This window comes from Pelophylax lessonae (genome assembly GCF_965119305.1).
Source record: "Pelophylax lessonae genome assembly, chromosome: 4".
In the NCBI taxonomy this organism is placed as follows: Eukaryota; Metazoa; Chordata; class Amphibia; order Anura; family Ranidae; genus Pelophylax; species Pelophylax lessonae.
This window is the reverse complement of record NC_138771.1, coordinates 197,338,031-197,354,177: the sequence shown is the minus strand read 5'-3', so window position 1 is coordinate 197,354,177 and position 16,147 is coordinate 197,338,031. Positions and strand designations below refer to the sequence as shown.

The 16,147-nt window shown below is 39.1% G+C and overlaps 1 protein-coding gene across 1 annotated transcript in view; it reads left to right on the top strand.

Annotated features, from left to right (window-relative positions):
• Nucleotides 1-16,147, top strand: part of LAMB1 (laminin subunit beta 1) — a 72,567-nt gene that overhangs the window by 18,411 nt on the left and 38,009 nt on the right. Inside the window, exons 4-16 of the mRNA XM_082256717.1 lie at nucleotides 2,518-2,653; nucleotides 3,655-3,728; nucleotides 4,211-4,399; nucleotides 4,485-4,548; nucleotides 7,180-7,382; nucleotides 11,589-11,709; nucleotides 11,977-12,165; nucleotides 12,524-12,703; nucleotides 12,790-12,902; nucleotides 13,976-14,055; nucleotides 14,435-14,570; nucleotides 14,707-14,865; nucleotides 15,650-15,777. Coding sequence (XP_082112843.1) covers nucleotides 2,518-2,653; nucleotides 3,655-3,728; nucleotides 4,211-4,399; nucleotides 4,485-4,548; nucleotides 7,180-7,382; nucleotides 11,589-11,709; nucleotides 11,977-12,165; nucleotides 12,524-12,703; nucleotides 12,790-12,902; nucleotides 13,976-14,055; nucleotides 14,435-14,570; nucleotides 14,707-14,865; nucleotides 15,650-15,777 — 1,772 coding nt within the window. The remainder of the gene's footprint in view (nucleotides 1-2,517; nucleotides 2,654-3,654; nucleotides 3,729-4,210; nucleotides 4,400-4,484; nucleotides 4,549-7,179; nucleotides 7,383-11,588; nucleotides 11,710-11,976; nucleotides 12,166-12,523; nucleotides 12,704-12,789; nucleotides 12,903-13,975; nucleotides 14,056-14,434; nucleotides 14,571-14,706; nucleotides 14,866-15,649; nucleotides 15,778-16,147) is intronic.

Here is a 16,147-nt window from a genome sequence, read left to right as displayed (position 1 = left end):
CTTCGCTACGAGGTAAGTAAAAAAAAAAAAAATATGCGATTATCCATTTATTTTTCAGGTGACCCGGAGCGAGAAGATGGAGGTAAGTATAAAAATAGGGTGGAACTCCACTTTAAGTTCAGTATCAATAACTGATGAAATCTGATGACTTACTAAGCATGGTGCTGTTTGTCCTTCTTCATATGCTCATATCTCTTGATGAATGCCTGTCCAAGTTAACTTTGTATGCCCCTCTTTATATACAAATTAAATGGTTAAAACTGAAATAATGTGTTTTTTAATGGATAACCAATGGCTTAATTTGAAGTGTAGACAAGTCGATAACAATAGGATCTACTAAAGGCAAATAGTCTGTTCACTTTGCAAGATCATTTTCCCCAGAGCTTAGTGAATGAAGTGAAAGAAAGAATACCCAATCAGGCGCAGGAGAAATTTAAAAAAATTGCATTTTTGCATGCACATGATTGGATGATGGAAGTCAGCAGAGTTTCACCTCATTCACTAAGCTCTGGGGCAACTTCCCCTGCAACGTAAACAGCCTATCTGACTTTAATTCCACTTTCTTGGGGAAAATAAAATTGCAAATAAAAAAAGAATAATAATATAGCGTATACATTAGCAACACAAGTCATATTGTAATTGAATGTTATTAAAAATGTCCTTTTCTTTTCAATCTGCAGCTCTGTAATTTTCTGAAAAATGTAATGAAATATGGCTACCTGGAGGCGTTCTGTGCACAGAATGTATACAAAATGCCCCCCAGAAACATAATTTCCTGCTTGTGTGATTGGCTCACTGATTTTCCCAATAGTCTACACTAAGATACAAGTCAGATTTCAGGCATTCCGTGCAACAAAAATGTTATTTTTAGTGAGATACTCCCAATAGGAAATCACATTTAAAGGGAAGCAGACCCTGCGATATTGAGTTGGCTCACTCTTGGCAGTTATAACAGCTTCAACTCTTCTAGGAAGGCTGTCCACAAGGTTTAGGAGCGTGTCCATGGAAATATTTGACCATTCTTCCAGAAGCGTATTTGTGGGGTCAGGCACTGATGTTGGGCAAGAAAGCCTGGCTCGCAGTCTCCGCTCAAATTCATCTCAAAGGTGTACTAATGGGATGAGGTGCAGGCCAGTCACGTTTTTCCCCCCCTAAACTCGCTCATTCATGTCTTTATGGACCTTCCTTTGTGCATTGGTCAAAATCATTTGATGGACGGGGGGTAATAGCGTGGAGTTGTTTTTCAGGGGTTGGACTTGGCCCCTTAGTTCCAGTGAAGGGAACTCTCAAGGCGTCAGCATACCAAGACATTTTGGACAATTTCATGCTCCCAACTTTTTGGGAACAGTTTGGGGATGGTCCCTTCTTGTTCCAACATAACTGAGCACCAGTGCACAAAGCAAGGTCCATAAAGACAAGGATGAGTGAGTTTGGGGTGGAGGAACTTGACTGGCCTGCACAGAGTTTTAACCCCAACCAGATACAACAGCTTTGGGATGAATGAGAGCAGAGACTGCGAGCCAGGCCTTCTTGTCCAACATCAGTGCCTGATCTCATAAATGCGCTTCTTGAAGAATGGTCAAACATTCCCATAGATACACTCCTAATCCTTGTGGACAGCCTTCCCAGAAGAGTTAAAGCAGTTATAGCTATTAAGGGTGGGCCAACTCCTTACTGAATCCTACAGGCTAAGACTGGGATGCCATTAAAGATCATGTGCGTGTAAAGGCAGGCACCCCAATACTTTTGACAATATAGTGTATTTACAATGCAATATTACTGCTAGTATTACTTATGTACAATTTTGGATATAAAACAATTGTGAAAAGATAAAATTGAGCGGATTTGCTGTTTCAAGGTCTTGACCTATTATAGAAATACAATGTGAAATCTTCTGTTGAATCTTGGTAGTAAAGTTAATCCTATGTGCTGAAGTAGAAGGGCCGCTGAATGCCAAGTAGCAGCAATAAGAGATGCCCACTCACAAGGAGTATGAATGTTTCCTGCACTGTAATACCACATATATCATAAAGGTTTTCCTGCTAACATTGCTTTCATCAGTATAAACACACATTACAGAATAAGACAAAACGTGTATTCAAGTACCTGGCCATTTCCCAGGACAGGGCCCTTCTGGTGATGTTGATTTTATTCTCAGAGTTGGGTGTATCTCACTTATTCTTGCTATATATTTTGGTACTTGTTTTTTCATAATTTATCTATATGAGGTTGGAAGTACACAAGGGGGTAGATTTACTAAAACTGGAGAATGCTAAATCTGGTGTATCTCTGCATAGAAACCAATCGTCTTCTAGGTGTTTTTTTTCAAAGCTTAACTGAACAAGATGACATTAGAAGCTGATTGGCTACCAGGCACAGTTTGCACTTTCTAGTTTTAGTAAATCAGCCCCACATTGTCAGCGTATGGTAAGTGGAGTTGTTCTACAATATTGACCAATGATCTGTCTTTATATTTAGCTTCTAGTAACATGGAAACGTGTGTCTATCTTTTCCCAGGATGAAAAGAAATGTTTCACGTGTGACTCGCGAGCACTATATAATGCTGTGGATAATACAGAAAGTCATCTTATTGAAAACGTAGTCACAACTTTTGATCCGAATCGCTTTAATTTGTGGTGGCAGTCAGAAAATGGTAAGACTTGGTTTTATAAAGTAGAGTTTTTTTAATCCCCAAATTGTTGTATTATTTTTCTATTTTTTTCTACTTTCATTCAGTAAGGGTAATCCTAAATTACTTGGTCTAGTATTGAGTTGAAAAAGGAAAGAAAAACTCTTCATTGACATATACCCTGTCCCAGATTTCCTGATTAATTAAAATTTTCAAATTGGGTAGGGTAGGAGTATCCCGTACTCATTCACACAGATTGGGGGGGGGGCGGGATCTGGGGGCTGCCTTGTTAAAGGGGGCTGCCAGATTCTGATAAGCCCCCTGCCCACATAACCCCACAATCATTGGCCAGGGTTTTGGGGAAGAGGCCCTTGTCCCCATCAACATCCACAGCAAATGCAAAGCACCCACCCCTCATGTTGACAGCATGTGACCTGGTTTGGTTCAGGAGGGGTGCTCACTCATCCCCCCTCCTTTCCTGACCTGCCAAACTGCATGCTCGGATAAGGGTCTGGTATGGATTTTGGGGGGGATCCCACGCCATTTTTTTCTAAATTTTGGCGTGGGGTTCATCCTCAAGATTCATACCAGACTCAAAGGTCCTGGTATGGATTTTGGGGGGACCCCCCGCCATTTTTTTAAATATATATTTTGTGTGAGGTTTCATCCATACCAGAAGCAAAGGATTTGTTTTAATTAGTCAAAGGACAAGTCACAATCCTTTGCAGGGCAAAGTCGGATCGGAGGTCCTGCAACTTCCATGTCAGATCAGTGTGAACATAGCCTCAGGTAGTAAGCTCCTTGAGGGCAGGGACTGATGTGAATGTACAATATATGTAAAGTATTGTGTAAATTTGTTGTGCTATATAGACACATGTAATAAATAAATGAGAAATGGGGCAAGTCCCCACTTTAATATTCAATTTTGAATACGATTCATTATAGATAGAAGAAAACTAAGCAATTTTATTCAGGTTTAGAAGGCATAAAACAGACACTAATGATTTTTTCTCTTTCTTATGAAGGTGTGGAAAATGTCACAATCCAGCTGGATCTTGAAGCAGAATTCCATTTCACTCATCTCATCATGACCTTTAAGGTTAGGAATCCATGACTTCCCCTAGCAAACACAATTGCTACCAGTGTGTAATTAGCTTATAGAAGGGTCCATTGTTAGGGACACTGTACAATATACAATGAGAATATTCAAGCTACAATGTAGACATGCGTGAAAAACCGATAACTGTGTAATTTTTTTCACATACCCAGGAAAGGATGCAGGATATTTAATTGTATATCTGATTTGACTTCAGACAATCTGTTATGTAAGCATTCTTTGTTTATGGACATAGAAGTTATGTCTTTGTCTGGTTTCCAAACAGATGTCTGGAATTAACATATGGCTCGTAGATCCTATGCTACATTATAGGCACAGTATAGTTTAGCAATACTCTTGTGTTTTTGGCAGGCAACCATGTTGGACTTTGTTTTGCCAGAAGTATTATTATGTGGTCAAACTATGCACACTTAAGTTTTACAAGCAGATATTTATGTTAATAGAAAACATCTTGATTTCCGTAGACTTTCCGGCCAGCTGCAATGTTAATTGAAAGATCATCCGACTTTGGTAAAACATGGAACGTCTACAGATATTTTGCATATGATTGTGAGTCGTCATTTCCTGGAGTCTCTGTTGGGCCAATGAAAAAAGTTGATGATGTCATCTGTGACTCTCGATATTCTGACATTGAACCTTCTACAGAGGGAGAGGTATTTTTATTTTTAATTTTAAGTATGTTATTGACATTAACTTAAATTGACACACTTTTTTTTCTCATCTCTACTTGTATCACAGGTTATATATCGTGTCTTGGATCCAGCTTTTCGTATAGATGATCCATACAGTCTTAGGATTAAAAGTAAGCCATCCAACATATAGATTATCTTTACCTGTAAAACTAGAATATCCATTGCCCAAATAATTCCTTGATCTCAAGGTTGTGAACGTTTTGGCTGGTTCTGAACTGTTCACTTTAAAAGGACAACAAACTTAAAGGCAATAAACTTTAAATTTAACTGAAAGGCCAGTAATCCCGTTCAGGAGAAAAGCTGCTACTAATGCATTTTTTAACAGGAATTAAAGTGGACAATATTTAAATAAATTGTGGTTGGATAGCATGACACTGGTATAATAGGGTATTAACTTTAATCTGCTAGTGTTCCCTTATCCTTGTATTAGAATAAAACGAAGTGCAATATGGTTTCATTATTTACCTTTTCTTCTACCATAACTCCTAAGTAATTTAAAATCACATATAAAATATCCTACCAGAAATAATATTCTAGACTGAAAGTTTTCTTTGTCTTCTTCTGAGCTCCACATATCATATAAGCATAGGTGTGTCTAATGCATTTAGGTGTGCACCCCAAAGCTCAAACACATGCATGTGTGTGTGTGTGTTTGTGCATATATATATATATATATATATATATATATATATACAGTATCTCACAAAAGTGAGTACACCCCTCACATTTTTGTAAACATTCTATTATATCTTTACATGTGACAACTCTGAAGAAATTACACTTTGCTACAATGTAAAGTAGTGAGTGTACAGCTTGTATAACAGTGTAAATTTGCTGTCCCCTCAAAATAACTCAACACACAGCCATTAATGTCTAAACCGCTGGAAACAAAAAGTGAGTACACCCCTAAGTCAAAATGTCCAAATTGGGCCCAAAGTGTCAATATTTTGTGTGGTCATCATTATTTTCCAGCACTGCCTTAACCCTTTTGGGCATGGAGTTCACCAGAGCTTCACAGGTTGCCACTGGAGTCCTCTTCCACTCTTTCACATGACGACATCACGGATCTGGTAGATTTTAGAGACCTTGCGCTCCTCCACCTTCCATTTGAGGATGCCCCACAGATGCTCAATAGGGTTTAGACACAAACACAATTTACCAGTTCATGTGCTGATCCGAAACTCACATCTTCCCAAGCTGATAGTCCTTTAAAAAAAATGCAGCTTCAATAAGGTTTAGGTCTGGAGACATGCTTGGCCAGTCCATCACCTTTACCCTCAGCTTCTTTAGTAAGGCAGTGGTCATCTTGGAGGTGTGTTTGGGGTCGTTATCATGTTGGAATACTGCCCTGTGGCCCAGTTTCCAAAGAGAGAGGATTATGCTCTGCTTCAGTATGTCACAGTACATGTTGGAATTCATGGTTCCCTCAATGAACTGTAGCTCCCCAGTGCCAGCAGCACTCATGCAGCCCCAGACCATGACACTCCCACCACTATGCTTGACTATAGGCAAGACACACTTGTCTTTGTACTCCTCACCTGGTTGCTGCCACACACGCCTGACACCATCTGAACCAAAAAGGTTAATTTGGTCTCATCAGACCACAGGACATTGATTACTGGAACCATGTCCTGTGGTCTGATGAGACCAAATTAACCTTTTTGGTTCAGATGGTGTCAGGCGTGTGTGGTGGCAACCAGGTGAGGAGTACAAAGACAAGTGTGTCTTGCCCATAGTCAAGCATGGTGGTGGGACTGTCATGGTCTGGGGCTGCATGAGTGCTGCCCACACTAGAGAGCTACAGTTCATCTTCTGCAAACTGTTTGCAGGCTTTTTTGTGCATCATCTTTAGAAGAGGCTTCATTCTGGGACGACAGCCATGCAGACAAATTTGACGCAGTTTGCGGCGTATGGTCTGAGCACTGACAGGCTGACCCCCACCCTTTCGACCTCCTCAGCAATGCTGGCATTACCCATACATCTATTTCCCAAAGACAACCTCTGTATATGACGCTGAGCACGTGCACTCAACTTCTTTGATCGACCATGGCGAGGCATGTTCTGAGCGGAACCTGTCCTGTTAAACCGCTGTATGGTACTGGCCACCGTGCTGCAGGTCAGTTTCAGGGTCTTGGCAATCTTCTTATAGCCTAGGCCATCTTTATGTAAAGCAACAATTCTATTTTGCAGACCCTCAGAAAGTTCTTTGGAATGAGGTGCCATGTTGAGCTTCCAGTGACCAGTATGAGAGAGTTAGAGTGATAACACCAAATTTACCACACCTGCTCCCCATTCACACCTGAGACCTTAACACTAACAAGTCACATGACACCAGGGAGGGAAAATGGCTAATTGGGCCCAATTTGGACATTTTCACTTAGGGGTGTACTCACTTTTGTTGCCAGCGGTTTAGACATTAATGGCTGTGTGTTGAGTTATTTTGAGGGGACAACAATTTTACACTGTTATACAAGCTGTACACTCACTACTTTACATTGTAGCAAAGTGCCATTTCTTCAGTGTTGTCACATGAAAAGATATAATAAAATATTTATTTATATATTCCTAAATGTATTCCTAAACTTGCTTATGACCCTCAGATTCTAGCAGATATTTCTTTTTACATTGCAAAATAAAGCAGGGCCAATGTAAATAAACAAAATGCTGGTAACATTGCCTTTCGTATTTATTTTATTCTGCTAATGACCATCTTTTTCATTTTCCTTTTCTATTTTTCCAAGGCTTGTTAAGAATTACAAACTTAAGAATAAAGTTTCTAAAGCTCCACACTTTGGGTGATAACCTTTTGGATTCACGAGTTGAAATAAAAGAGAAGTACTACTATGCCATTTATGATATGATTGTTCGTGGGAACTGTTTTTGCTATGGACACGCTAGTGAATGCGCACCTGTAAATGGATATTCCGACAATGTGGAAGGAATGGTAATTACAGCCTACAGTTTGCTCTTCTCTTATCTTTATGACATGTTCTAATATTAGTATTGTCCAGGGTTGGTTAGCACAAAGGTATTAAACTAAATTTTTTTTTTTGATAGAGCGGGGAAGAGTTAGACATCATAACGCTCTTCCTATCTGCTTTATCAACCTTAAAACAATCTTATGTGAATCTTTTGCTTGTGGTTCAGCTTTTGATATAGGCAACATGCATTCTTTTATAATACAACAGCACTTTTGGTTGCAGCATGCCAATGATTGGCGGGGTTAGATCAAGTTAATAAAGGTAATGGCAGACTCCTTCTATTGGCTACTTTGAGCCAGGACTAGGGATGAGGTTCAGGTTCACCGCTACAAGGGTCCAGGGGCAAATCCTCCCAGGTTTGAGTCTGGCAGCCTAGGCGAATGTAGTCACCTAGGATGCGAGAATATTTTTTCAAACCATAATGCACTGATTGTCTATGAACTATTGCCAGCAGGCATAGTGTCAGTGAATTTAGGGCTGTTGCAGGTAAATCATAGGGAAAGCTCAAGAAAAACTGCATAGGGAGAGGTTGGGTTCAGTTAGGACACTGCATCTTAACTCTAATTAGTAGCTCTTTGGGCAATCAACCCTTTTTGCTTCCTTTTTTTATTAAGGACACATTCACTGCATATGCCAGTTAGGCCTACTGTTCCTAATTAAAAAAAGTCCTGCTACTGGCTAATTTTACACTGCTGTAATCTTTGCAGTATCTTTATTCTTGTAACAAACCCCTAGCCTGTGCTCTTTGTCTCTAGTAAATTTGAGCCTAGCCTTGATGTTTAAAATTGTCCTGCGGCTGGCCAACTTGTATTATCTACAGTATCTTAATTCTTGTAGTAGAATTCTGTAAAATGTAGACCAAGGCTTGCTATTTAAAATTTGCCAGCAGCAGGACAATTTGAAACTGCTGTGTAAAACACCTGCCTCTCTAGTACATTTCAGGCAATTCTCTCTCATTAAAAATGTCCTGCCACTGGCCATTTTTACCCTAGGTTTGCATATGTGCTATTCTGTTGGCTGCATTTACGCGGGCATGGCAACCCATTCATTTCATGAAATGAAAATTTCATTTCTTGGTAGCGTTTCCCAGAGAAAAGGGTGCATGCACCTTTCTCAAAAGCGAAATCACATGGCTATTTTGACTATGCGATTTCCCTGAGGTTCCTGAACATGCACTGCTTTTTTCCATGCGTGGGGGTTGCTATTCAGAATGTATGGCAGCCCTGCATGTTTTTACAGAGTAGTTTCTTTTCACAGAGCCTTTTTACTGCGGGTGGTTGTGGGTGTGCGAAATGCTGCGATACCCGCAGCCGCACGCAGAGGTGGGAATCAAGCCTTACACTGGTGTATCATCTGCAGCCCCTTAATGAGGGCTTGATAGAAATTGTGCAGCTGCAGGAGAACAGGGACAGCTACAGTGATCTACTGGACAATTTCTATCAGCAGGTCAATGCAGATTTATCACATATTGATGAAAATGCGGGTGCTGCTGCTAAAGCTACCTAAAACAAAAATCTTTTTTTTTTTCTTCAAACTGAAAAGAATGAGATCGGGGCACTGCTGCTTTATGGGAGTCAAGCTAATTGTAAAAAAAAAAAAAAATCAGCCACAGCCATGTATGTGCTGCCAGTGTGTGCTGTTGCCAAGACTGTCCATGACAATTGCACTGTTCCATAACACCATGAACAGCTTTACGGCATTCCTCAAGAATCCTATTTAAAGGATTTTTCTATTTTCATTGTTGCCCAAAAAAAAGCCAAGCCATGTAAAGACTCCATCTCTGTTTTACAGTATTTTTTTTTTTAAATTGATACATGTCCCCAATGGCAGTGCCCAGCCTCCGATGTCTTTTTGAGACAATAGTTTCCCCATGTGGATGTGCCTCTAAGTTTAGGTTTGCCAAATTTTGAACAAGATTTTCGGAACCCTTAGTAAATTGAACCTGGGCAGATTACTCCATCATTCGCCAGGACTTTCAAGAGGGTGATAGATCTACTTTTAGCATACTTTGTAGTTTTGGGTGTGTGATTTTCTACTAAGATACTCTTTATTCAAAAAACAGGGTGCAAAACACACACACAAAAAAATTCTGGACAAACTAAAGTCTGTTAAAGTGGTTGTAAAGCCTAAACATCTTTTACCCTAACGCATTCCTTGCATTAGGGTAAAAAATGTATAGGTGTCAGCGTCCCCCCTCACCCCCCCCCTTCTACTTACCTGAGCCCTCATTTATTCCAGCACCGTGCATGTCTGCAGCTCTTCTCTCCCCACACTTCTGGGTCTCACTGGCTTTGCTGTCAATCAAAGCCAGTGACGAGGGAGCAGAGGGCATGGCCGAGTCCCACTACCTGTGTCAATGGACTCAGCAGCAGGGCTCGGTGCGAGCACGCACGAGTGTATCTGGACAGAGAGGAGGGTCCAGGGGTGCCGGAGGGAGATATAAAAAAAGGGAGGTTTGTGGCCGCTCTGCGCAATTCCATTGCATAGATCATCTAAGTATAGACGTGTTTGTTACATTTTTTTTTTTTTTTACCTTTTACAATCACTTTAAGTATTCAGTCTTACAGTCATATCATAGAGCATGACTGAACAAACGTGCTGTAAATTTATTTTTTTGCCTATACTGCTTCTGATTCTACATGCATAAAACATCAAGACTCAAACATTTTGAATAAAAACTTAGAACTTCAAAAAATGCTCTCAAAGAACAAAGTCAGTGCTTTTTTCGTATATTTTGTACTCCACTGAACTCCTGAATGTTTACTTTGCATTTTTGTATTATAAAGTGGAAAGCATCTCTATCAAAAAAGTTCCAAGCAATGACTTACTGACATGCAGAGGGCTTTAATCACAAGGCATTGATCTGGCCATAAACCTTTTGTTTGCCAGGATGTTGTGGTGTTAAACCAAAATTATTCAAGAGAGACCCTCATTTTTCATTTTATTTCTGAATGCTAAGTGAACAAACATTAAAGGAATTTCTTCTCTTTCCTAGATATGCATTGTTTAAATTGGCCGATCATTTTGGAGTTGGTTTTTAAAAATGATATCATCCATTGTTGTAAACTAAACACTGCCCAGAGACAATAGAAGGGAGTCAGATGTGTGAGAACTTAGGCTCTCCATACATGGTTCCTACTGAACCGTCCAAAATTCAAATTGTTATTGGGCACGCTGAATGTACCAAGTTGATCGATCAACTTGGGTACAACCAGCCTGCCGGATTCTCTTGTGATTATTGCTAGCAGCCACTATAGCCGCTAGCGATGATCGCGGTCTTCTGCCAGCAGGAACAGCTTCTGCCGCATGCCCCTGCCCCCTGCTGATTTTCCCTGTCAGCACTATCTGTGTTGATGGGGGAATCGAGTGGCAACCTGTAGTTGCAGGAAATAAATTTGCTTTTTGTATGGCCAGCCTTAAGCTGGATACACACTATCCAACTTTTGTGGTTAGATTTCCTTCAGATTTACCTTTTCTATGTAGTGCAAGGGCCTGCCGGATTGCATACAAATTGAAAATGTTTAGGTTTGACCTCATATTATATGGTTTTGGTAAGTCTAAAGGAAAAAGTCTTCAGAAAATCTTATAGTGTGTATGGCCCATTAGGGCTGCTGCATCTTCTATAAGCTCAATAAACATGACAGGTATGTATGTCCATGTTTTGGTTAGAGAATGAGAATCCCCCTCTCAGGCACTCCTGAAACCGGCCTTACAAAAAATGGAAATGGCCATTCATGAGATTTCTGGTAATTCCCACATAATTGAGATTGCAAAGTAAAGCAGAGTGAGCAACCATCTTTTCATGTCTGAGTATCTTAAGCTTTGATGTGGGAAAACAAACCACTGTTCTAGGACTTGCAGAACCCAGCATTTCTATTTGTGAAGTTAGTATGACTCTTCAGTTTACAAGCTTCAGTCAAGAAGATCTAAATTACGCTTGCATGTACAGAGTAAATCCTCTGTTGCTGTAAAGATGCCAGATGCTGTGGTGTAGGTCTCAAACTTTAAAATAAGTAAGCATTCCTATAGCTTGAAAGACGAGAGTGTTGTAAATGTTTTTTCGCTTTAAACACAGACATTAAAAATGGCCATTTTTTAAAATAATATATAGAATGATCTATGAAAAGCTTGAATGTAGATAAGCACTTCTTTCTAACCTTGCATTCTAGGTACATGGACGCTGTGTTTGTAGACATCACACAAAAGGTTTAAATTGTGAACTGTGTATGGACTTTTATCATGATTTGCCTTGGAGACCAGCAGAAGGTCGTAGCAGCAATGCTTGTAAAAGTGAGTTCACAGATTATAAATTTTGTTTTTCATAGGATGGCATCTAGTAACTTTTTACACTGAAATACCTTTTTTTTCTTGGAGTTTGATCCCCTTTGACTAACAATAGAATGAAATTTCACAGTTAATCACTTGTTAAAAGACCACATCTCCAACAACAGGACTTTATAATCACCAGCTTTCCTTGGCTCTTCTTTTGTCACTTTTATTTTTATTTGTGTCTGCCCTTAAACATTTTGCTCATTAAACTGCATCGTCTTCCTACAGAATGCAACTGTAATGAGCATTCTACAAAATGTCACTTTGACATGGCTGTATACATGTCAACTGGAAATACAAGTGGTGGAGTGTGTGATGATTGCCAGCATAACACAATGGGACGGAACTGTGAGCAGTGCAAGCCATTCTTCTATCAGCATCCAGACAAAGACATACGTGACCCAAACATCTGTCAACGTAAGTATGATGCTTTAAAAGAAAACTTCTTTTGGTCTGTTTTTCTGGCAGCCCTCCATATTGTTACTCACAGCAGCTATTGTTTGTCTTATTTGGTTGACATCTTAGGAGAGAGGTGCTATATGGCTTTATAAGGATCTGTTCTTTTCAGCTTTCCTAGAGCCGTTCTCATTTTTTTTCCTAATGAAAAAAAAAAATGCTAATGTCAAACATGAACTGCCTGCAAACTGCTATTCGATAGGTTAATCTGCAAAATACATGCAATTTAACATGATCTTGAAATCTGTTGACCTGTATTACTCTAGAAAACTGATTTTGACCAAAAGCTAATGTTACTGGTTGGCAACATTTTTTCCAGCTTGTAATTGCGACCCAGCTGGATCCCAAAATGGTGGCATATGTGATCGTTATTCAGATTTCTCTGTGGGACTTATTGCTGGCCAGTGTAGATGCAAGGCAAATATAGAGGGAGAGCGATGCGACCGATGCAAGGAAGGCTACTATGACCTAAGTGCAGAAGATCCAGATGGATGCCAGCGTAAGAATTCTTTCAATATGTCCCTCACTTGGATGATATCCTATTAAACAATTGATAAACGTCTGTATTTGTTTTCTGTCTTATAGCTTGTGGATGCAATCCTCTAGGAACTATTCCTGGTGGCAATTCATGTGACTCAGTAGACGGAAACTGTTATTGCAAGCGTTTCGTGATGGGGAAGCAGTGCGACCAATGCATGGTAGTAAAAATATTCTGAATGACCGCTTTTTATTTTTGGTCTTTTAAATCCAATTATTTTTTCATAAATAACATAGGGCAGCAAGTGGAGGAAACCAACATATACTGCATTAAATCCCCTTGTTTGATGCCATATCAATGACTGCTCACTAAAACAAAGAATAACAAAATACTGAATAAGCAGCACACATTGTAAAATACATTAGGTTGGATCATTGTGGAAGCAAAAATCTGTACAATGAGTACAGCTTATAAAAAATATTTTAAGTAATAATCACATACTTGTCAAATATGTTCCACAAGAAGAAAAAACATTATGCAATATCATCAAAATTGAAAAAAAAAAATTATTTGATGTTATAGTATAGACAGACAGACAGAGACACCTAGTTATAGTATAGACAGCTAGACAGAGTTCCTAGGCTCTGTACTATGAAACTGAATGCCAATTTACATGTACAAATAAACTTAATGATGCCTGGCCTGTAATATACAACTCAGAAGGGATAGAAATCTGGTATTTGCCACTGCTGACCAGTTATTAAAAGTAGTCGCCATAAAGAAACCTAGCCCCACTAATCCTGATTCTCTAAAAATGTAATTTACATTATGCTTGAAATTGAAGTGCTCTTTACCATTAGGCCCACGTGTTGCATGCAACATTTTAGAGAATCTTGTTTAACTATCTGCCCTCTCCAAGCTTCACTACCTAGTAAATCCTTGACTTTGTCACAAGGTAGTGTGAAAAGTTGAAACTGTTCTCCTACATGATTGCTCATGGCAATATACTATAGACTCATACTAGACTCTAGATCCGATTACAGTCATGAAGCTTGCCCTGTGAGCCACACCAGCTCTTTTTTTTCATATCCACATAGGTTCCCTTGTACAAAAGTTGCAGTAGGTATTTAACATACTGTGTTTCCTCTTACTGTAGGTCTTGTGGCTAGAAACACGTCATTCTATTGCTTTGTATGCCTTGCTAAAAACACAGTGGTCCATGTCTAATGCTGAATGTTTAGGAATGTGGAACTATTCTGGTAACATCCAACCTTTGATTTTTTTTTTAAACAGCCCGGATTCTGGGGTTTGAGCAATGACTTAGATGGATGTCGACCTTGTGACTGTGACCGTGGTGGAGCACTGGATAACATGTAAGCCATAGGTTTACTTTTCCCTTTTACTATCAAATACCTATGTGGATTTTTAGAATGCTTATTAATATCCACAACACCCTCAAACCTAATTTCTGCATGGATTTTATTGTTAGTACAGAAAAGAGAAATATTTTAAGTATTTCTGATATTTTTCTTTGGCATCCAGGGTAAATCTTTGATTTCTTTATAATAATTACATTTCTGAATATGGGTACCCATTTGTCTTATGGAAGAACAAAAGAATAAAGAAAACAATTTCCATTGCCATAATATGATAGTTTCCAAATGCTAAAACCCACTTGTTTAATCTTGCATAGTTTTCTAGTGATAATAGAACCATGGCTAATAAATTTGTCTTGCTTTATTCACCTTGCAGCTGTTCTCCTGAGTCAGGCCAATGTCGCTGTAGGCCACACATGATTGGTCGTCAGTGCAATGAAGTGGAGTCTGGCTTTTATTTCATCTCTTTAGACCATTACATCTATGAAGCAGAGGATGCAGATTTTGGCCCTGTAAGTACTTTTCTGTATCCTGTGAATTTCTTTCTTTATCACTAATTACAGTATCCTGTGAATTTCTATCTTTATCACTAATAATATCAGTTTACAAGCTGTGAATTATAATTTTTTTTTTTCTTTTAAATAATAGGGTGTGAGAACTATTGAACGCATGCACCCTCAGGATCGCACCCCATCTTGGACAGGACCTGGATTTGCCCATGTTCCAGAAGGCGGATACTTGGAGTTTCACATTAAAAATATTCCAGTCTCAATGGAGTATGATCTTTTAATCCGTTATGAACCACAGGTTAGTCAATCAAAACGTTAAAACATGTATTGTGTTATAATGAGTTATTGTTATGCTGGATGGTACCTAATTTGTCTCTATATGTCAGTGGTCACCCCCTAACTTAAAGAAGAACTTCATCCTCTTCTCCCCTTCCCCATACACATATAAGTTTCTGTTTGCTCAGCCTGCAGGCTAATATAATCTCCCCTTTCAGGCTATTGTATTCAGACAGCCGGTGTATCTGTCAGAATACCCGCACAGTGCCTGCATCTGAATGGATATAGCAACTGTTCATCTGACAATTATCTGAAAGACTCTGTAAACAAACTAAAGTCAGTTGAACAATCTATTTGCTAAACCTGGCAATGCCGGTGTAACGTTAAAAAACCCTACCTCGTGAAAATTCCCTACCCTCGTCACTTCCTGTGCACATACGTCATGGAACAGCTGAGCCGCTTACCACTGCGCATGATCACAGCTCCGGAGGGTAGGGGATTTTCACGGGGTAGGGCTTTGTAACATTACACCACATCAGCTGTTGCCGCGGGTACATTAAATCATTTCCACTGCAACATTAAATCATCTCTGCTCCAACCCCTCTGACTTCCCTGATCTCGGCTCCAAAATGTAAAAGCGACGGCGGGTCTATGAAAATATAACTCACGGAAATTGTTGGCACTATATAAATCCTGTATAATATTAATAATTTTGTCATCATACTTTTCTTCCTGTGAACAGTGATAATCCGTTGGGAATGGTTAAATGTTTTATTTGGAATGTTTGTTTCTTCTGTCATCCATAGCTCCCAGAACAATGGGAAGAAGCAGTGCTAACAGTTATTCGTCCAGGGAAAATTCCCACAAGCAGTAGATGTGGTAATACCATCCCAAGTGATGACAACCAGAGTGTAGCATTACCTCCAGGATCTAGGTAATTGGAAAAATAAAGAGATTGTACAGATCATGCATGATCAGGAATTAAGAGCTATAGAATATTTGTGATTTGTACTTGATCACTGTGATTAAATGCTACGTATACCACTGAAAAGTAGTATTCAAAATGAACAGTTTGTAATCTTGATCATATTGATTATATATTGATTATATAAAATATTGATCATATTGATGTTAATACAGTGGCACATGTACCTTAATTATTACTGATTGAGTTTGTATTTTGTATCTGTTGTTTTTGAACTGGGTTTTGTAGAAATTGTTTAAAATCTCTCTTTTTCAAACTTTTTAATCATTTTTTAATACGTACCAGTCAAAAAATCCTGAAAATAAAACATATTAAATCA